Source organism: Orycteropus afer, unplaced genomic scaffold, assembly GCF_000298275.1.
Source record: "Orycteropus afer afer isolate SDZICR_OR568_19922 unplaced genomic scaffold, OryAfe1.0 scaffold00016, whole genome shotgun sequence".
In the NCBI taxonomy this organism is placed as follows: Eukaryota; Metazoa; Chordata; class Mammalia; order Tubulidentata; family Orycteropodidae; genus Orycteropus; species Orycteropus afer.
Genome location: NW_006921603.1, coordinates 5,083,387 through 5,103,075, shown reverse-complemented (window position 1 = coordinate 5,103,075; position 19,689 = coordinate 5,083,387). Strand labels below are relative to the sequence as shown.

Below are 19,689 nucleotides of genomic sequence, written 5' to 3'. Positions count from 1 at the left end.
AGCCTTCTGGTTAGTGGTCAAATGCCTTAGGCACTATGCCACCAGAGCTCCTGCACCTATAAATATATATGTAAAAATACCCTTTGCCAAACCTATATATGGTCATGGGTATAGTCCTATTCACCTACCCATACCTGTTCTGCTTGCATTATTTTTTTTATTAACTGATACTACAGGATTGTGTATGTAATAGTGTTTACCTTTGTTGTCTGCAACTCTTGTGCACCTCTCAGGGTCTTCCTTTGCCTTAGAGATATTGTGCTGATGTCTCCCTTATTGTATATTGTCTTTCATTTCACCTGAATTAATATGTATCTATTATCAAGTTAGTGATTTTCCCTCCCCTCCTCTCCAAACCCTGTTAGCCATCAGAGAAGGTTTCTTTCTTTGTGTAAACCTTTCCTTGACTTTTTATTATAGTGATCTCATACAATGTTTGTCCTTTTATGATTGACTTATTTCAGTCAGCATAATTTCTTCCAGATTCATCCACATAATAGGGAGTTTCATAGATTCTTCATTACTCTTTAATGTTACATAGTATTCCATTGTGTGTATATACCATAGTTTGTTTATCCATTCATTCTTTGATGGGTACTTAGGTTGTTTACATCTTTTTGCTATTATGAGTAATGCTGTGATGAACATACATCTTTTCATGTCCCTGCTCTTTCTCTTTGTCTTTCTCTAGGATATATACCAAGTAGTGGGATTCCTGGATCAAATAGTATTTTTATTTCCAATTTTTTAAAAAAGTGTCATACCATTTTTCACAGTGGTTATACTATTTTACAGTCTCACCAGCAGTATATGAGAGTTCCAAACTCTCTGCACTTTTGCCAGCATTTGTTGTTTTCTATCTTATTGACCTTTGTTATTATTGCTAGAGTGAGATGATAGCTCATTTTTGTTTTGATTTGCATCTCCAATGGCTAATGGTTGTGAGCATTTCCTCATATTTTTGTTGGCTGTCTGAAAGTCTTCTATGGTAAAGTGTCTGTTACTATCTTCTCCCATTTATAAATTGGATTGTCTTTTTGTTGTTGAGGTGTTGAAACTGTCTATAAGTTTTAGAGATGAGTCCCTTGTCAGATGTGTCATTGCTAAAAAATGTTTCCCAGTCTGTAGGTTCTCTTTTTATTCTTTTGGGGGAAGTCTTTCGATGTGCTTAAGTGTTGAATTTTTAGGAAGTCCCAGTCATCTGGTTTATGCATTTTTGGTTACGTTTGATAGACTATCTATGCCATAAAAACAGTCCCTCAGTTAATGCCTGTATTTTCTTTGATGAACTTAGATTTTATATTTAGGTATTGGATCTATCTTGAGTTGATTTTTGGATAAGGTGTGAGGTACAGATCTTGTTTCATTTTTCTGCAAGTGGATATCCAGTTTTGCCATCACCATTTGTTAAAGAGACTATCTCTTCTCTATTTAATGGATCTTGGCTCTTTGTCGAAGATCAGCTGCTCATTGGTGGATAGACTTCCTTCTGGGTTCTCAATTCTGTCCCATTGGTCTGTGGTCTGTCCATGAACCAGTACCAAGCTGTTTTGACTACTGTGGATATATAGTAGGTTTTGAAATTGGAAAATGTGAGGCTTCCTACTTTGTTCTTCTTTAGTGTTACTTAGCTTATCCAGGATCTCCTCCCTTTCCATATAAAGTTAGTGATTGGTTTTTTCCATCACTTTAAAGAATGTTAATGGATTCTAGATTAGAATTGCATTATATCTATAGATCACTTTGGCAAGTATTGATAATTTCACAATGTTAAGTCTTCCTATCCATGATCATGGTATATATTCTTCCATTTATATAGGTCTTTTTACATTTCTTGCTGTAGTATTTTATAGTTTTATTTGTATAAATCTTTTTGGTTAGGCTTATTCTTAAGTATTTTATCTTCTGAGAAACTATTATAAATGTTATTGTTTTCCTTATTTCCTTTTCAGAGTTCTTTTTTGATCTTGTACCCTGCCACTTTGTTGAATCTTTCAGTTAGTTTCAGTAGTTTTCTTGCTGAATCTCTGGAATATCTGCATATAGGATCATATCATCTGCAAACAGGGATAGTTATACTTCTTTCTTACCAATTTGGATGCTTTTTATTCCCCTTTCTTACTTTATTGTTCGGGCTAGGACTTTCCATACAATATTAGATAAGAGAGATCACAGGGCATTCATACCTAGTTCCTGTTCACACAGAAAATTCTGTCTGTCCACATTGAGAATAATATTGGCCATTGGTTTTGTAGATATGCCCTTAATTATATTGATGAATTTCCCTTCTTTCCCTATTTTCTTCAGTGTTTTAATCAGGGATGAGTATTGGATTTTTTCAGATGCCACTTCTATGTAGATTGATATGATCATGTAGTTCTTTTCCTTTGTTTTATTTATGTAATGGATTACATTGATTGTTGTCCTAATGTTGAACAATCCTTACATAGTTGGTATGAATCCTACTTGGTTATGATGTGTTGTATTTTTGATAGGTTGTTAGATTCTGTTGGCTATGATTTTGTGGAGGATGTTTATGTCTATATTCATGAGGGATATTGGTCAGTAATTTTATTTATTTTTTGAAAAGCAATGTGTCTTTGCTTGGCTTTAGTATCAGGGTTATGCTTGCTTCATAAAATGCATTTAGGAGTATCCTTTTCTATAATCTGGAATAGTTGAATAGATACCAGTTCTTCTCTGAATGTTTAATAGAATTCTCTAGTGAATCTGTCTGGGCCAGCATAATTTTTGTTTGGGAGTATTTTTACAATCGATTCAATTTCTTCTTTTTTTATGGGCTGTTCAAATTTTCTACTTCATTCTCTGTTAGTTTAGGTAGGTCGTGTATTTCTAGAAATGTCTCCATTTTTCCAGATTTTCAAATTTTTGGAGTACAGTTCTTTAGTTTTCTATTACTACCTTTTTATTTTGTTTGGTTTTGTTGTGACATCACCCACTTCATTTCTTATCTGTGTTATTTACATCTTTGCTTTCTTTTCCTTTGTTAAATTTGCCAGTTTTTGTTGTCAATTTTGTTAATCTTTTCAAATAACTAACTTCTAGTCCACCAGCCACTCCTCAGAAGGAAGGTTAGGCAATCTACTTCCATAGTGATACTACTTTGGAAGCCCAAGGAGAGGTCACTATGAGTCAGATCCGACTTGACAACACATAACAACACAACAACAACAATCTTATTATTTCTGTTGTTTTCTCTTTCATTTCTACTGTAATATTTATAATTTCCTTTTTTCTGGAGGCTGTAGGCCTTTTTTACTGTTCTTTTTCTAATTGTTGGAATTGTTAGGTTAAGGTGTTGATTTTGGTCTTCTTTTTTGATGTATACATTCATTACTATAAATTGCCCTCTGGATACTCCTTTTGCTGTTTCCCAGACGTTTTGGTATGTCGTGCTTTGATTCTAGGATTTTGGTTTATTTATTTTTTATTACTTCTTCTATTACTCAATAGTTTTTACTCAGGATATTAATTCAGTTTCCATTTATTTGATTATTTCCCCCTAATCTTCCTGTTGCTGATTTCTAATTTTATAGTTTGGTGATCCAAGAAAATGCTTTATATTACTTTGAGGTTTTTAAAATTTTTGAGGCTTACATTGTGGTCTAACATATGGTCTTTTCTGAAGAACTAATTAATATCCCACAATGGTAAAATTTTGCTGTATACATTTCAAAAACAGTTGTGGTATTACACCAACAGGGAACTACCAAAAATTTAGTCCAGATTCAGAAGAGGTCATGGAATGAAGGACATCACTGCTGATGTCTTGGGTGATGGATCTTGGGTGAAAGCAAAGAATACCAGAAAGACATTTACCTGTTTTTTAGTGACTATGCAAAGGCATTTAACTGTGTAGATCATAAAAAATTATGGATAACATTGTGAAGAATAGGAATTCCAGAACATTTAATTGTGCTCATGAGGAACCTGTACATAGACCAAGAGGTGGTTGTTTGAACTGAACAAGGGGATACTGAATGGTTTAAAATCAGGAAAGGTGTTTGTCAAGGTTGTATCCTTTCACCATACTTACTCAATCTGGATGGTGAGCACATAATCCAAGAATCTGGACTACATGAAGAAGAATGAGGCATCAGGACTGCAGGAACATTTATTAACAACCTGTGATATGCAGATCACACAACCATCCTTCCTGAAAAGACTTGAAGCATTTACTGATAGAGATTATATGTCAACATAAAGAAAATAGAAATCCTCATAACTGGACCAATGAACAATATCATGATAAATGGAGAAAAAATTGAAGATATCAAGGATTTCATTTTACTTGGATCCACAATGAATGCTTATGGAAGTTGAAGTCAAGAAATCAAACGATGTATCGCATTGGACAAATATGCTTCAAAAGACATCTTTAAAGTGCTTAAGAGCAAAGATATCTTTTTGAAGACTTAGGTGTGACTGATCCAAGCCATGATATTTTCAGTAGCAGCATGTTCATGTGAGAGGTAGACAATGCATAAGAAGGACTGGAGAAGAATTGATCATTTGAATTGTGGTGTTGGTAAGAATAGTGAATGTACCATGGACTGCTAGAGGAACAAACAAATCTGTCTTAGAGAAAATACAGCCAGAATGCTCCTTAGAAGAGAGAATGGCCAGACTTCATCTCACATAATTTGGTCATGTTGTCAGAAGGAACAGATCCCTGGAGGGACAATGTCATGCTTGGTAAAGTAGAGGGTCAGTGATAAAGAGGAAGATTGTCAATGAGATGGATTGACACAGTGGCTGTGATGATGGGCTCAAGCATAGCAACAATTGTGAGGATGGTACAAGACCAGGCAGTGTTTCTTTCTGTTGTAAAAATGGTTGCTATGAGTCAAAACTGACTTGAAGAAGCTTAGCAGCAACATCCTGTATGAGGTTCATTGAGTTTCTTGGATGTACCTTTTCATCTTTCATGGTATTAGGGAAGTTTTCTGCCAGCAGATCTTTGGAAATTCTATGTCCTTTTGCCTCCTCCTGTTTTGGAATTCCAATTACATGTAAATTTTCCTCTTGATGGTGTGTCACATTCTTTGTAGCCTTTCTTCTTTTTTTTTTTTTTTTTTCATTCTTTTCCCTCATTTAATTGTTGTCAAGGTATTTGTTTTCTGATTTGTTAATCCAGTCTTCTATTTATTCTACTGCTTTGTCCTTCCAGTGTGTCATTTATTTGTGTATTTTAGTATTAATTTTCTAGATCTCTAATTGCTGGCTTTGCATGGTTTCTAATTGTCTATTTACTTTGTCATTTGCTCTTTATTGTTTTCTTGAATTCTTCTAGGATATTGTCTGTTTCCCTTGGTATTTATTTATGTGTGTGTGTGTATGTGGTTTTTTTGATCTCTTTCTTGGAGAGCTCTGTGGTAGTTAAGGTTGTATGTCAACTTGGCTGGGCCTGGTTGAGTGGCTGGGCAGCTAGATGTAGTTATTCCCCATGGTGGGACTGGTAATTAACTCTATGGTGGAATCTACTCGAGCAGCTGAGTAGCTGCTTTAGGGATGTGGGCCGCTTCCAGTATATAAGAAGCAACTTTGAGGAAGGTCTCCACCTTATGGCATGCTTGAACCCTGCATGTAGCTGAGTCGTTGTTCAGCAGCCTGCCATGCTCTGCTGATCTTGGGACTTTCAGTGGACTTGAATCAATGGTCTGCCATGTGGTTTGGTTTTATTGGGACTCTGCTTTTTTACTTGTCAACCTTGGCCTTGTCAGCCTCAGCAGCCAGCAGCTGCCTGAGTGAAGAGACGCCTCTAGCTTTAGTAGGCCAGGAGTGAGAGGCAGAGCTGAAGTCCAAGGTCGAGGGGCTTTACCCCAGCCTCTAGAGCCTGGTACTTTGAACTCTGACTTCTAGCCTCCAAAACTGTAGAAGAATAAACTTCTGTTTGTTTGAGCCATTCCCATTTGTGGTATATTTCCCTCAGAGCAGCATAAGGTAACCAAAACAAGCCCTGCATATAAATCTTTTTAATTCCTTATCATGTAGTTCTGGTAACATTTCTTCCTCAGGTGGGTTTCCTGGTTATTGATTTGGATCCTTTGCTTGAGCCATCTTATCCTGTTTCTTTGTTTGATTTGAAGTTGTCTGTTATCGCCAAGATATTTTACTGTTATTTTATTTATTTTTTGGTTTCTTTCACCCTGATTTTTTGTTTTGTTATATATGGGTGAGCAGGCTGTGTATGCTACTTTGGTTGCTAGTTAGTAGCACTGGGGTGCTTCCCACCTTTCTCTGTGTCAGTGGAATAATGGGTGGGAATGTGGGCATTGATCTCTGTTTGCTGTTTGTATATAGCAGCTGCAGGCAGGATGAGCAGATGTTGTCCACCATCTGTAATTGATCCATTGATCAGGAACAGCTGGTTGCACTTTCCTGTTGAATGAGTAGGTAGATGGCAGGTGTGGCTGACTAGTGGTGACACAGTGTCCACCCCCTGAGGATGGGGAAAAATAAAAGATGCAAAGAGAAAAAAATGAAGGAAGAAGAAGAAGAGGGAAAAATTAACAAAAGCCAGAAAAAGTAGAAAATGAATAAAAGAGAGAAAAGAAAAAGACGAGTGTGTCAGTTGGCTTACTCACCTCTGAGGCAGTGGGTACACATTGCCTTATCTGTGGGGAAGCAGCAAGCATGTGTTGCATGATCTGAGTGTGTGCATGTCACCAATTATAGAAGTGACAGGTGCCTGGTGCATGGTCCATGTGAGAACGTGTTCCCTGACTGTGGAGGCTGAGGGTGCATGGCATGTGGTCAGCAAGAGCACACTCTATCAACTATGTAGGCAGCAGGCATGGGGCAGGATGGTCCAAGTGAACTAGACAAGAGACAGGTGGCCTTGAGGGACACCTCTGGCCACCGAGTTGGTGGAGGCTGGGAAGGCCTCACCCTTAGTCACTGGGAAGGTGTGTGTGTGGGGGGAAGAAGAGCCTACTTATTTGGTTACCATTCACTGGCATGGGCCAGTGCACTCCTGGGCAAGTACACCCAGTTATCTGTTTTCTGCTCAGACTCACAGCCATCACCTTACAGGCCCTCCTTTCATGCAAACGACTGGAGCAGTTTTATCCCTATTTACTACTACTCTATCATTGCCTTTGTTTCTGGAGTTCTCTCCCTCTTCCCCGCACTTTTCTTAGAGCTAGCTTGTGTTTTGCTCATTTGCTTCACTCTGAATTTGTTTATACTGTTTCTCTATCTTCATGGGTATTCCATGAAATTGGCTTCTCCTCACCCATGCATGTGGCCTTCCAAGTACCAAAATGGCTACTCTGTGGTGGGTCTCCATCTCTCTCCTCAATCACTGTTTTCATTCTGTTTCTTTTTCTAGTAGGTGTTCAATCTAATTCTTTATCCTTTCATTTAATGCTCAGAGTTCTAATATTATGATCTGTATGTTGGGTCTTTGTTGTGAGGGACAGGGTGAATGAAGTATCTCACCAGGACATTACCTTGTCTCCTCCCCTTCACTTCAAGTTCTTAGGGTCTAGAAAAGTGGTAGCTTAAATTGGCTTCTGAAAAATCTAGTCTGTTTGGAATTTGCATTTGGGATTGGAATGGGGAAGGAGAGCTATATATTCTTTTTTTTAATTACACAACTATTTTCGATGCATAAATGAAATGGAAAATCCCTAAGCTGAAAATGGGAGCTCTGGTAGCATAGCACCTAAGGCACTTGACTGCTAACCAGAAGGGCGGTTCAAATCCACCAGCCACTCCTCAGAAGGAAAGCTGGGAAATCTACTTCGGTACTGATAATGCCTCAGAAACCCAAGGAAGGGTCGCCATGAGTTGGATACAACTTGACAGCAGTGGGTTTGGTTTTTGTTTTTAAGCTGAAAATATACCTAGGATATCTCTAGTTTCTGTAAATAATTCATGTTTTTATTCACAGATTTATCCAAACCTGAGTCCTTGGACTGAATGAATTAGTGAATTATTATTAACATGTATAGTTGTGTACATGTGGAAAGATGTATACGTTTCTCCAGAGAGAGGGCTCATTCTTTTCCTCAGATTCTCAAAGGCTCTATTAAGTCAAGAATAGTTAAATGCTTACCTAAATCTTCCTTGAAAATGCTGGCAGATGGCACTCATGGAACCTACTGAGGTTGATGCCTCAACAGAGCTATCTCTTCTTGGACTTAAATTGGTCTTCTCCAGGCTTTGGGAAATTCATTTCCTGGATTAATATTTTGACATTTATATCTACGGATAATGGAGTCTGTGATCTGGGGTCACCATTAATGAGCAGATGCTAATAGACCTATCATGATGAATTGCCTTCTGGACTCCCAGGAAGCTTGGTTGTAGACCTGCATTGTTTGCTGGAAGACCATTGTTCTTGATGCTCTTTCCTGTTATGTAATCATTGCAGGCCCCGAAGTTCTTCACGATGCAGTTGTGGGGATGGCAAGGAGCTACAGACCATTACCCAACTCACCAAGCACATCCAGAGTCTCAAACGGAAAATTCGGAAATTTGAAGAAAAATTTGAACAAGAAAAGAAGTACCGGGTAAGGACCCTGTGGTTTGAAATAAGACCACATTGTGTCACAGGTGTATGGTTTTCCTGTATCTCTGGTCTTCCTTTTGGGGTACCCCTTTCTTTCAGCCAACATCTCTGTTCTCACTGACCAGCTGAGAACCCATCATAAATTGAGTTCCCTATCTTGAGTTTGTCTTATTCTCAGATGCTATCAGTTGATCATATTTGACTATCAAGCCTAACCCCCCTTTTAATCACTAGTCTTTCTACCACCAAAATTTGAAAAACTTGAATTATGGTCTTACTTTTCTTTAACTATTTCCCATTTACATAGTGATGATAAAATATGAAGGACCCAAAGGGCAAAATATCAGTTGTGGAGCAGTATGGAGGGAGAGTAAGTTTTCTTTGACAAAAAAGTACTTCCTGGTTGAAGGATGGGGACTTCTCAAGAGATACTTGTTCAAACCCTGCGAAGTCCTTCCTGTCAGAGAACACCAGTCTTCAAGCTGGTGCTGCAGTGTTAGAAATTTGAACTTTTCTTTTTTCACATAAGAAACAGTAGTCATAAGTAAATGTCCTAATGGCCAATGCTGGTACTTATTTAGTTCCTTTTACAGTGACTGCAGTATAGAGAAATATCATATTATGTAAAATTACACAAAGATATTGGGTCTTTGGCCGAGAGCCCAGAACAGCTTGTTATTAGAATGAAAATAGACTGGGGAAAAATCTGTTGCATGTCTTGAAATATTTAAAGTTTCACTAAGCACTTGGTACTAAGGCAATCAAAAGGTCCCTGAGTGTGGGATCAGTTTGTGACAGTGAGGTAGGTGGGTCACATTCCACTCTCCTATTCTTCCTGTCCTGTATTTCCTACAGTGGCCTCAGATTCACTAAAAGAGGGGTTTGATGGAGTGGTTTTCAGCTTTGCAAAATGGGGTGGGGGAGTCACATTAGCTTTTCAGACAATCTTAGTCAGTGTGTCAGAGATTGCCTTCTTTCCCAGCAATCTGGTAGTCACAGGGGCTTATTGTCTTCTATAGAGCAAGAGGATACTTTACGTATTATTAGTCTAGGCCTTTATTTAGTAAATGAGGAAGCTGAGGCCTAAAGAAGGCTTGTCACTTGCCTAAGACAGTTTGTGTTTTATCAGCCCCGGCTTAGAGTGATAAAGATGAGGTTTTGCAATGGTGAAGTAGAAGTAAAATGTAGAAATGTACAGATTTTGAAAGCTCTGGATATTCTGAGAGAAATTTATTTCCCCTGTTTGCTACTGGAGTATCATTGGGTCTGTGATGTGTTCACATTGAAAACTATTGAGTAACAGTAAGGGCTCTCTTCCTAGAGCCTCTTACATGTCTTACCTGGCAGTTTTTGAGTCAGACTGGTATTTGAATTTCAGCATGGCCACTTAGGAACTTAACTTTAGACTACTCGTTTCCTTACCTTTCTGAGTGTCAGTTCATTCATCGATAAAGTAGAGCTAACATTTGTTGTGACTACTTTAATTTTTAGTATTAAATGATATAATGCGTGTGAAATGTTTATTGTGATAGAAGTATGTGGTCCTAAATATTATTAACTTTTAATTTGTTTGAATGGTATTTGCAGATATAATCAAGTTAAAATGTCATACTGGACCAGGCTACGCCATGACAATCCCTGCCTTGTCAGAAAGTGAAGGAAAATTGGCCACATTAATTCTCCACTTTATCTTTCTACCTATAGCCACTGAGCCCAATTTCTGCTGCCTATTTTGGAGGAGAATTTCTCCTGGCATTTGTCTTTATAAGCTTTCAAACCCAAGCAGACATGTGTGCACGCCCTTAAACACTTACACATACAGATGGAAAGATCCGGAAGCAGGAGGGGAAGGAGAATTCAGTGTGTAAAAAAGTCTCTGATATAATCAAAACCCAGGAAACAGAGCTTCCCTTGTCCTTCTTGTCAGGGTGCCAGGCTGTGGTTAGAGAGGTTTGACATGTCAGTGGGCTTTAATTGGTTGCTGTGTGTAAGACTTCACTTCTTGGCAGCCTGATTGTGGAATTAATAGCACCCACTGCTAATTTTTGAGTCTGAGCTCCTGCAGGGCCTGTGTGCAGTTCTGATGAACAACATACATCTTTCCCTCCATGTTGACTGTAACGTTTTCACATCCCTATCCGAAACTCTGCTTCCCTCCGACTGATTTTATATTTGACCAACATTGGTCTCATGGGTCAAGAAAAAGGCAGCTTCAGCCAGACCTTCACTTTCAATGGAATCAAAGAATGTTAGAATTGTAAAGGATCAGCTAGTCTTATTTTTTATTTGATGATTGAGGAGACTGAGGCCCGGAGAGGGGAATTGTTCTAGCCAAAACAACTCAGGTCTTTTCATCCCCATTTAAGAAATCCATCTCAAGTATCTTTTAAGCCTTCTTTGGTAGACCACAAAACTGGTCCAAGGGTACATCCAGGTATGTGACTCAGGAGCCCCATTTTAATTGCATTGAACAAAATCATATCTTTTCTTTTTATGGGCATTGGGGTCTGCCAGAATGTCTCAGCTCAGAAGATAGAAGGCTTGAGATCTTCAGCTTGTATATGAAACTTTCCATATGATTTGAGGGCTGCCATCCATGCAAGCTTGATTTGATCTCTTAAAAATGCTCCCTCAAGGGTAGAGAAATAGAAAAATCATCATTTCTGAAACTAATTACAGACTTTAAAATACTTTGTCAGAAAATTTAGTCTTAAATTTCTCCTAAATTCTATGTGCAGTAGTGAAAGTGCTTTATCTTTGGTGGTCAGTGGTTTAAGGTCTTAGTTTTCATATTTCAAAAGATGGCATTAATGCATATAGCAGACCTAATAAAGAACTATTCAACAGAGTATGTTTTCAGATCATGGTGGAGAGTCCTGTGAGAATTCTTAGAAAAGAAACATAAAATATTTGACTGTACTTACAACCAGACTGTTACTCAAAGGACTATATGATTGGCAAAAAGAAGCAGTTTCCTGAATAGTTTTGTAATAGTAGACTATTCTAGAAGACCAAGTTAAGCTGTTTGGAGGGGGAGGAGGGTGCCACATGTCACTGTCTCTGGTCTTGACACCAGGGATTCTTAGTGGATAGCATAGTCTCCTGTCCAAGCTCTCTCATGGAAGAATTCTTTTCTATCTCATTTAAAACTTAGGATTTTTGTATCACTGCAGAACTGACAGAATCATGTCTTGTGTTACATAATTCACATACCTGATCTCAAGAATACTTTTGAAGGTCCTGTCACACAAGTCCATGTTTTTTTTTCCACTTTGAACTTGAGAGGAGCGTGTTCTTTATCTCCCTATGCCTCCCTCTCACCAGTAACCTGCTGATGTTACACAGAAGTAGTGGATCTCTAAAGAAACATGGCAGAGCCCCTAACTTAGGGCACTATCAGTGTACACACTTCAGTCTGTTTCTGATCATATCATGCTGAGAATTGCTATATAGTCTTTTATATAGCCTCATTTCAAAGTAACCATTAATCTTCTTGGGCCTGCATGTATGTACCAGGTTGGCCTTGACTTGTGCAAGAAAGTTTCTTGCTGATCTGTAGGGGGGATGAGTATATTGGCTACCCTTCTCTCCTAGTTTGTCTTTTCTGTACAAAAACCACTTTTTGCCTCTCAGAAGGAGAAATCAGTAGATGCAAGTAAATGATTTGTATTGACAGAGTTATAGCCTTCTAAAATAAAATATTCTTATCACTGCATACAAGATGAGATTAGCTACTTAATAAGCATACATATCCTTACATGTATGTTTGTTGAGGAAGACATAGTCTGTATTCTTTTGAAGGTCTAGAGGTGACACTATTACAACCCTTCTGTTAGTGTTGTTGTTATGTGACGTCAGGTCGTCTCCCACTTATAGAGATCCGTTCTTGGGTTTCCGAGGCAGTATCACTACAGAAGTAGGTTGCCCAGTCTTCCTTCCGAGGAGTGACTGGTGGGTTTAAACGTCCAGTCTTCTGGTTAGCAGTCAAGTGCCTTAGGCACTACGCCACCAGAGCTCCCTTCTGTTAGTAGTAGTAGTAATAATAATACTATTTGTTATTCTAGTTAACACTTTTATAGAGTTTCCATGTACCTGGAACTATTTTCAGTGCTTTACACTTATTAACTTATCCCTCATGGCAATCCTATGAAAGAGATGCTATTATAATCTTCATTTTATAGGTTAGGAGACCAAAGTACAGAGAGGCTAAATAACTTGTCTAGGGTCACTGTATTAGATTTTGGGGCTGCCATAAGAAAGAACCACAAACTGGGTTGCTTACAACAACAGAAATTTGTTATTTCACAGTTTGGAGGCTAGAAGTCTGAAAGAGATGTTGGCAGGGCCATGAGCTCTCTAAAGGCTCCAGAGGAGGAATCCTTTCTTGTTCCTTCTAGCTTCTCATGGTTGTCGGCCATCTTTTGGCATTCCTTAGCTTTTAGATGTGTTGCTCCTGTCTCTGCCTCCTCTCTTGTGTTGCTGGGTCCAAATCGCATTTTTATATATTAGGACATAGTCATTGGATTAGGGCCCACTCTGGTCCAGAATGACATTTTAACTTGATTATATCTGCTAACACCCTATTTCCAATTAAGTTCCCAGATTCTGGGATTAGGACTTCAACATGTTTTGGGGGACACAGTTCAACCTATAACAGTCATTCACATATGTTACATTTCATTGTAATGCTAGCCAAGTAGGATGTTAAGTCTGTAAATAGTAGGACGATTAGAAAGCTGGGAATCTGCCTGACAGACTGAGTTTGTGGGACTATTGACAGGTTTCAAAGATCCTGAAGGCTTCTTTCTTGAACTTTGAGTTGATTTATAGGAGCTAAATCTTCCAGTTTGCTTTGCAGTATTGCCCAAGTAGGTTGTGGTCATATATGAGTATGTGCCTTCTTGAACCTTAGCCTAGATGGAGAATCCTATTGTGAAATAAAGGGTCCTAAAACCCCATTTAATCAATTTCCTTACAAAGAGTCTGAGGAACTCCAGATCCCAGGGGGCATGATTCATTTCAGTGCCAGGAACATTTCAACATTTCAACTGCAGGAGAGAAAGTACTGATTTGTACCTGTGCAGCCACCTGGACAGACGAAGAATGGCCTAGCATTGGGGTGTGGAGGGTGGTGACCCACAGGTGACTGAGGGTTAGAATGGAGAAGGCACTGGCATACTGGATGGTGTGTTTAGAAATAATTCCCATGGCAAAGCTGAAAGAGTGGAGGAGGTCAAGAATGTCTGCTTTGTTTTCCAAAAGCAACTCCATCAGATCCATCAGTTTTCATGTCTGAATTTGTTTCCCGGCTTTATATGTTCCTGAAATATCTTTGTGTGGCTCAGCTATTTACAAATTTTGTTTCCCTTTTCTTTCTTCTTCTCCCTCCCTCTCCTTCCTTCCCTCCCTCCCATCCCCTCTCCCTGTAGCCTTCACATGGTGACAAGACTTCTAATCCTGAAGTCCTGAAATGGATGAATGATTTGGCTAAAGGTCGTAAACAGCTCAAAGGTAAGTGTCAGCCAAGGGTCTCTTTTCTCAGAAAGGAAGTAGTTTATGTAGTGACCCTGTGCTCCAGGGCATTTCTGATTCATTTCCACCTGTGTCCTCTTGAACCTGTATCCTGACTGCATTGGTGACCTTATCTTGAAATAAAGGGTCCTAGATATCCTTCAAGGAGACTTACCTGGGTAGTGATTAAAGCACTCAGTTGCTAACCAAATGGTTGGCAATTTGAACCCACCAGCTGCTCTGAAAGATGTGGCAGTCTGCTTCCATAAAGATTTGCAGCCTTGGAAACCCTATGGGGAAGTTCTACTCTGTGCTACAGGGTCACTATGAGTCACAATTAACTTGTTGGCAGGGGGTTTTGTTTGGTGGGTAGATATTCTTCATTGTTGGCCCCATTTAATGTTTCTTTACAAAGAATCTAAGGAACTCCATACTCCCAGGTGGGATGACTTACTTCAGTGCCAGTAACATTTCAACATATAAAATATTAATTTATCTGGCTTATTGAATTCTTGGATGATAGAAACAGAGGAGGCCTGAGAAAATATTTAATCCAATACCCCATTGCACAGATGAGGAAACTAATGCCTATGGAGAAAAAGTTGCATAGCTGGGAGAAGGTGGAGCTAGGTGTAAAACAGTTCTCCTGCCTCCTAACCAAGTAAGTATTCTTCCCTCTGGTGGTATGAGGATGAATTAGCTCTAAAATTCATTTTACAAGGACCATCATTATTAAAAGGAGCTCTGGTGGCATAATGGGTAAGACATTTAGCTGCTAACCAGAAGGTCAGCAGTTCAAACCCACCAGCTGCTCCACAGGGAGAAGATGAGGCAATCTACTTCCATAAAGATTTATAGCCTTGGAAACCCAATGGGGGTTGCTATGAGTGAGGATCGACTTGATGGCAGTGGGTTTATCATTATTACTAATAAAAATTTATTTTCTTCCTTCTATATCCTTATTTTAATACTTAGAGGCATGGGAGTTTTTCCCCAGTTTCTGGAAGGATGGCAGCTAAAGGACTAGAAAGGGAAATAAATTCAATGGTATTAAACTCAAATGATGTAGCAGGTTTATAAAAATGCAGTGATTAAACACCATGCCAGAGTTAAACACCAAACAAATATAAAACAAACAAAATGACCTGTGTTACTGATAAATCAATATAAATGACCTCATTTAAAGGAAAAGTCCCCTAGCATGTTCAGAAATGCAGTATCTTGATAAGTCCCAGGTGGCTTTTTATTTTTAATTGTCTATACTTATAGAAGGAGGCTTGGTGTCAACATAGTTAAGCAGTTGGCAGCTAACCAAAAGGTCAGTGGTTCAAACCCACCAGCTTCTCTGTAGGAGAAAAGACCTTGTGATCTATTCCTATGAAGATTTCAGCCTTGGAAACCGTATGGGGCAGTTCCACTCTGTCCTAGAGGGTTTTTATGGATTTTGTCCTGCAGGGTCAAAATCGACTTGACAGAACACAAGAACAATATACATATATAAAGCCACCACGTTGCAATAATGGTGATTCCTGGCTTTTAAAAGCTGGCATTGGAGAAAATTGTGAAATCTGTCAATTGGGGGCTGGCACTCCTTTCTCCCCTTTTCTGTTCCTCCTGCATCTCTTCAATGTGTTGGCCTTCCAGAAGTACTTGCATTTCCACAGCGGGACTCTTGGCAGCACAACTTTTAAAATCAAAGTGAATAATTTCTTGAGTGTAGAATTTCAGGTGTTGTAATAAGTAGTGAGGAGCTTTGGTAGCATAGTGCCTAAGGCATTTGACTGCTAACCAGAAGGCTGGTGGTTCAGACCCACAAGCCACTCCTCGGAAGGAAGGTTGGGCAATCTACTTCCATAGAAATACTACCTCAGAAACCCAAGGAGGAGTCGCTATGAGTCTGGTCTGACTCGACGGCACATAACAACGACAACGATAAGTAGTGGGTGGGCCTTTGGGGGCAGAGCATCACTGGTCCTTCTCTAGAACGCCTTCCCCTCTGATACCTAAACCACTCAGTTATTCTTACACATGATCTTCCTTCCACCTTCCTGAGGTCTCAGCTTCTTCTGACTCTGTTGTTATACTTGATTGGGAGCTGATGCAGTTGACTCCAGTGTTTAAGGATGTGCTTGTCCTGTGGAATGCCACCATTAGTGTGTTTTATTTTCAATGACTTGACATCAGGAAAGGGAATCCCTGAAAGACTCTCTGTTCTTATTAGGGCCAATGAGTCATCCTTCCTTTTGGTAACTTATGACATTTCTCTCAGAACTAAAGCTGAAGCTGTCAGAAGAACAAGGGACTGCTCGCAAAGGCCCACCTAGAAACCTGTCCTGTGGGCAACCCATAGTCCCCAGAGAGAATGGGAAGCCAGAAGCTGCAGGTCCTGAGCCAAGCTCCTCTGGAGAGGAGACCACAGATGCCGTGTTGAAATGCCTAAAGGAGAAGAGAGAGCAGCTTCCCCCTCAGGAGGACACTAAGGTACTTCACATTATTCTCCTAGGGCTCCAACACTCTGTATCATGCTAGTGAGATCATGGTTTTGACCAATATTTCTGGACGTTTTGGCACCAGCTAAACATCTTCAGAAGACTGGCTCTGAAGTAGAAGTCAGATGAGTTCCTGGTTAGGGTCCTGGGTGCCATAAGCAGTTTGTAATTATCTGCTAACCTCAAAGTTGGAAATTTGAGGCCACCCAATGGCACAGTGGAAGAAAGGCACAATGATCTGCTTCTGTAAAAATGACAGCCAAGAAAACCCTATGGGGCAGTTCTACTCTGACACACGTGGGATTGCTATGAGTCAGGATTGACAGTGATGGGTTGGTTTTTGTTTTTTGAGTTCCTGGTGGTCCTTCCTGTCCCAACCCTGAGACTGGTATAATTGACTTTGCTTTCTTGATGAAGAGTTGTGACTACTCTTATTATGTTCTTATTGTGCTCCTTGCCATTGTCATCCCTCACATTACACTTTAAATTTCCATGTAGTGCAATAAGGAGCTCTAGTGGTGCAGTAGGTAGGCCATTGGGCTGTCGACCAGAAGGTAGGCAGTTCCAAGCCACCAAGTGCTCTGTGGGAGGAAGATGAGGCAATCTATTTCTGTAGGTAAATATTTATGGCCTTGGAAACCCAATGAGAGTTGCTATGAGTCAGAATCAACTCGATGGCAGTTCTTTTTTTTTTTTTTTGGTAGTGCTTATTATACTGAGTAGGTATTGAATGTTTGTTCTGTGAATGGATGATGGACAGATGAACAAACTAGCATATTTATTTATTTTAAGTTTGTTTTACATTACACATTGTGTGTACATTTAGTTTCATTCCCCATTTAACATGCCTTCACCCAGTCTCCTCCCCTTCCTGCCCAGTAACCCTCCCACTGTGCCCCTCATAGTTATGCACTCCTGTTTGCCCTGCATTACCTCCGTGAATGTTGCCCCTCTGGTGCCCCATGGTATATTGCTCCAAGGAATGTATTTCCATAGATTATGTGGGTGTGTCCCCCTGGGTTGAGTGCTCTCCATGTACATCTTATTAACTATTGGGCTGACAGCCAGCCCCTGGGAGTGAGTTTCATTCCAGGTACAGAATGTATTCCAGGGCCATAGTACTGGGGGGTCTCATCAGACTCCATCTGACCAGTAATTCTGGTCATTAGTGAGTTTTTGAATTTTGTTCCATGTTTTTCCTCCCACCCTATCAGGATCTCCAGATTTGATCCTTTCCTGAGTGATTGGCATTGGTAGCCAGGCACCATCTAGTTCTTCTGATCTTGAGGGCCATTGTGTCCTAAGGCTGATTGCTTCCAAACAAACTAGCATATTTAACTGTGGAATGAAGTCTTCATGAGACAAATGATGGCTAAACTCATTCTAGTAAACATTGTCTAATCATACGGTGCTGACATAGGACAAATCCCAAAAAGTTCCCCATGTACTTCTGGACCAGTCCTTTATATTGAGTATTGTGATCTTCAGGTAGAAACAGGCCCATGGCTACTTCTGTCTTCATTAAATATCATTAAAACCAACTACTACATGTTGTGAACAGAGAATAGAGCATTTTCTATCACTTAGCCAGTCTATGCCCTCTCGATCTGAAAAGATTCTAGACTTTTGCATTAGCCAATGGATAACTTTATGTACATATCCTCAGCTACATCTGTGTTCTTTCATCCTTCAATGCTTCTCACAGTATTTTCTATATTTTATAGTTATTTCCACCACAACCTAAAAAATCAGCTTAATCAACACCCAAGTCCTATGTCTATATAATATTCAATTAGCCAGTATAATGAGATAAGATTGGTATTGTTGTTGTTATGTGCCGTCGAGTCGGCCCCGACTTATGAATCGGGTCCCTCCTTGGGTTTCCGAGGCAGTATCACTACGGAAGTAGGATTGCCCAACCTTCCTTCTGAGGAGAGGCTGGTGGGTTTGAACTGCCAGCCTTCTGGTTAGCAGTCAAGTGCTTTAGCCACTATGCTACCAGAGCTCCTAAGATTGGTATAGTAGACTTAAAGGACTCAGTGCTTCTTAACCACACTTAGCAAGAGAATTAATCCTCTGAGATTCAACCTCTTTTATTTGTAAATTGTTGTTGTTGTTGTTAGGTGCTGTTGAGTCGTCCCTGACTCATAGTGACTTTATTTACAGCATAATGAAACACTGCCCGCCCCTGTGTGAGCCCCATGATCCTTGGTATACCTGAGCTCATCATTGTAGCCACTGCGTCAATCCATCTTGTTGAGGGCCTTCCCCTTTTTCATTGACTCTCCACTTTACCAAGCATGATATCCTCCAGAGAATGGGCCCTTCTTACAACATGACCAAAGTAGGTGAGACGAAGTCTGGCCATTCTTGCTTCCAAGGAGCATTCCAGCTGCACCTCTTCCAGGACATATTTGTTAGTTCTGGCAGTCCATGGTACTCTCAGCATTCTTTGCCAACACCACAACTTGAAAGCATCAACTCTTCCTTGGTCTTCCTTATTCATTGTCCAGCTCTCACATGCATATGAGGCGATTGGGAATTCCATGGCTTGTGTCAGGTGCATCTTAGTCTTCAAGAGGATATCTTTGCTCTTCAGCACTTGAGAGAGGTCTTTTGCAGCAGATTTGCCCAATGCAATATATCATCTTATATCCTGACTGCTACTTCCATAAGTGTTGATTGTAGAACCAAGTCATATGATGTCCTTCACAACTTCAGTCTTTTCTCCATTTATCGTGATGCTGCTTATTGATTCAGTTGTGAAGATTTTTGTTTTCTTTACATTGAGGTTTAATCCATACTGCAGACTATAGTCTTCAGTTTTATCATTAGTGCTTCAAATTATCCTCACTTTTAGTAAATAAAATTGTTCCGTCAGTGTATTGCAGGTTGTTAATGAGTTTTCCTCCAAACCTGATGCTATGTTCTTCATATAATCCAGCTTCTCAGACTATTTTCTCATCATACTGATTGAATAAGTGTGGTGAAAGGATACAACCCTGACACACTCCCTTCCTGATTTTAAACCATGGAGTGTCCCCTTGTTCTGTTCAAATGACAGCCTCCTAGGCTATGTACAGATTCCTCATGAGTACAATCAAGTGTTTTGGAATTCCCATTCTTCTCAGTGTTATCCATAATTTGTTA

At 39.7% G+C, this 19,689-nt stretch overlaps 1 protein-coding gene across 1 annotated transcript in view; it reads left to right on the top strand.

Moving 5' to 3' along the window:
• Positions 1-19,689, top strand: part of FAM13C (family with sequence similarity 13 member C) — a 176,580-nt gene that overhangs the window by 138,178 nt on the left and 18,713 nt on the right. The window contains exons 8-10 of the mRNA XM_007958879.2: positions 8,402-8,540; positions 13,969-14,050; positions 16,320-16,531. Of these exons, the coding sequence (XP_007957070.1) occupies positions 8,402-8,540; positions 13,969-14,050; positions 16,320-16,531 (433 nt within the window). The remainder of the gene's footprint in view (positions 1-8,401; positions 8,541-13,968; positions 14,051-16,319; positions 16,532-19,689) is intronic.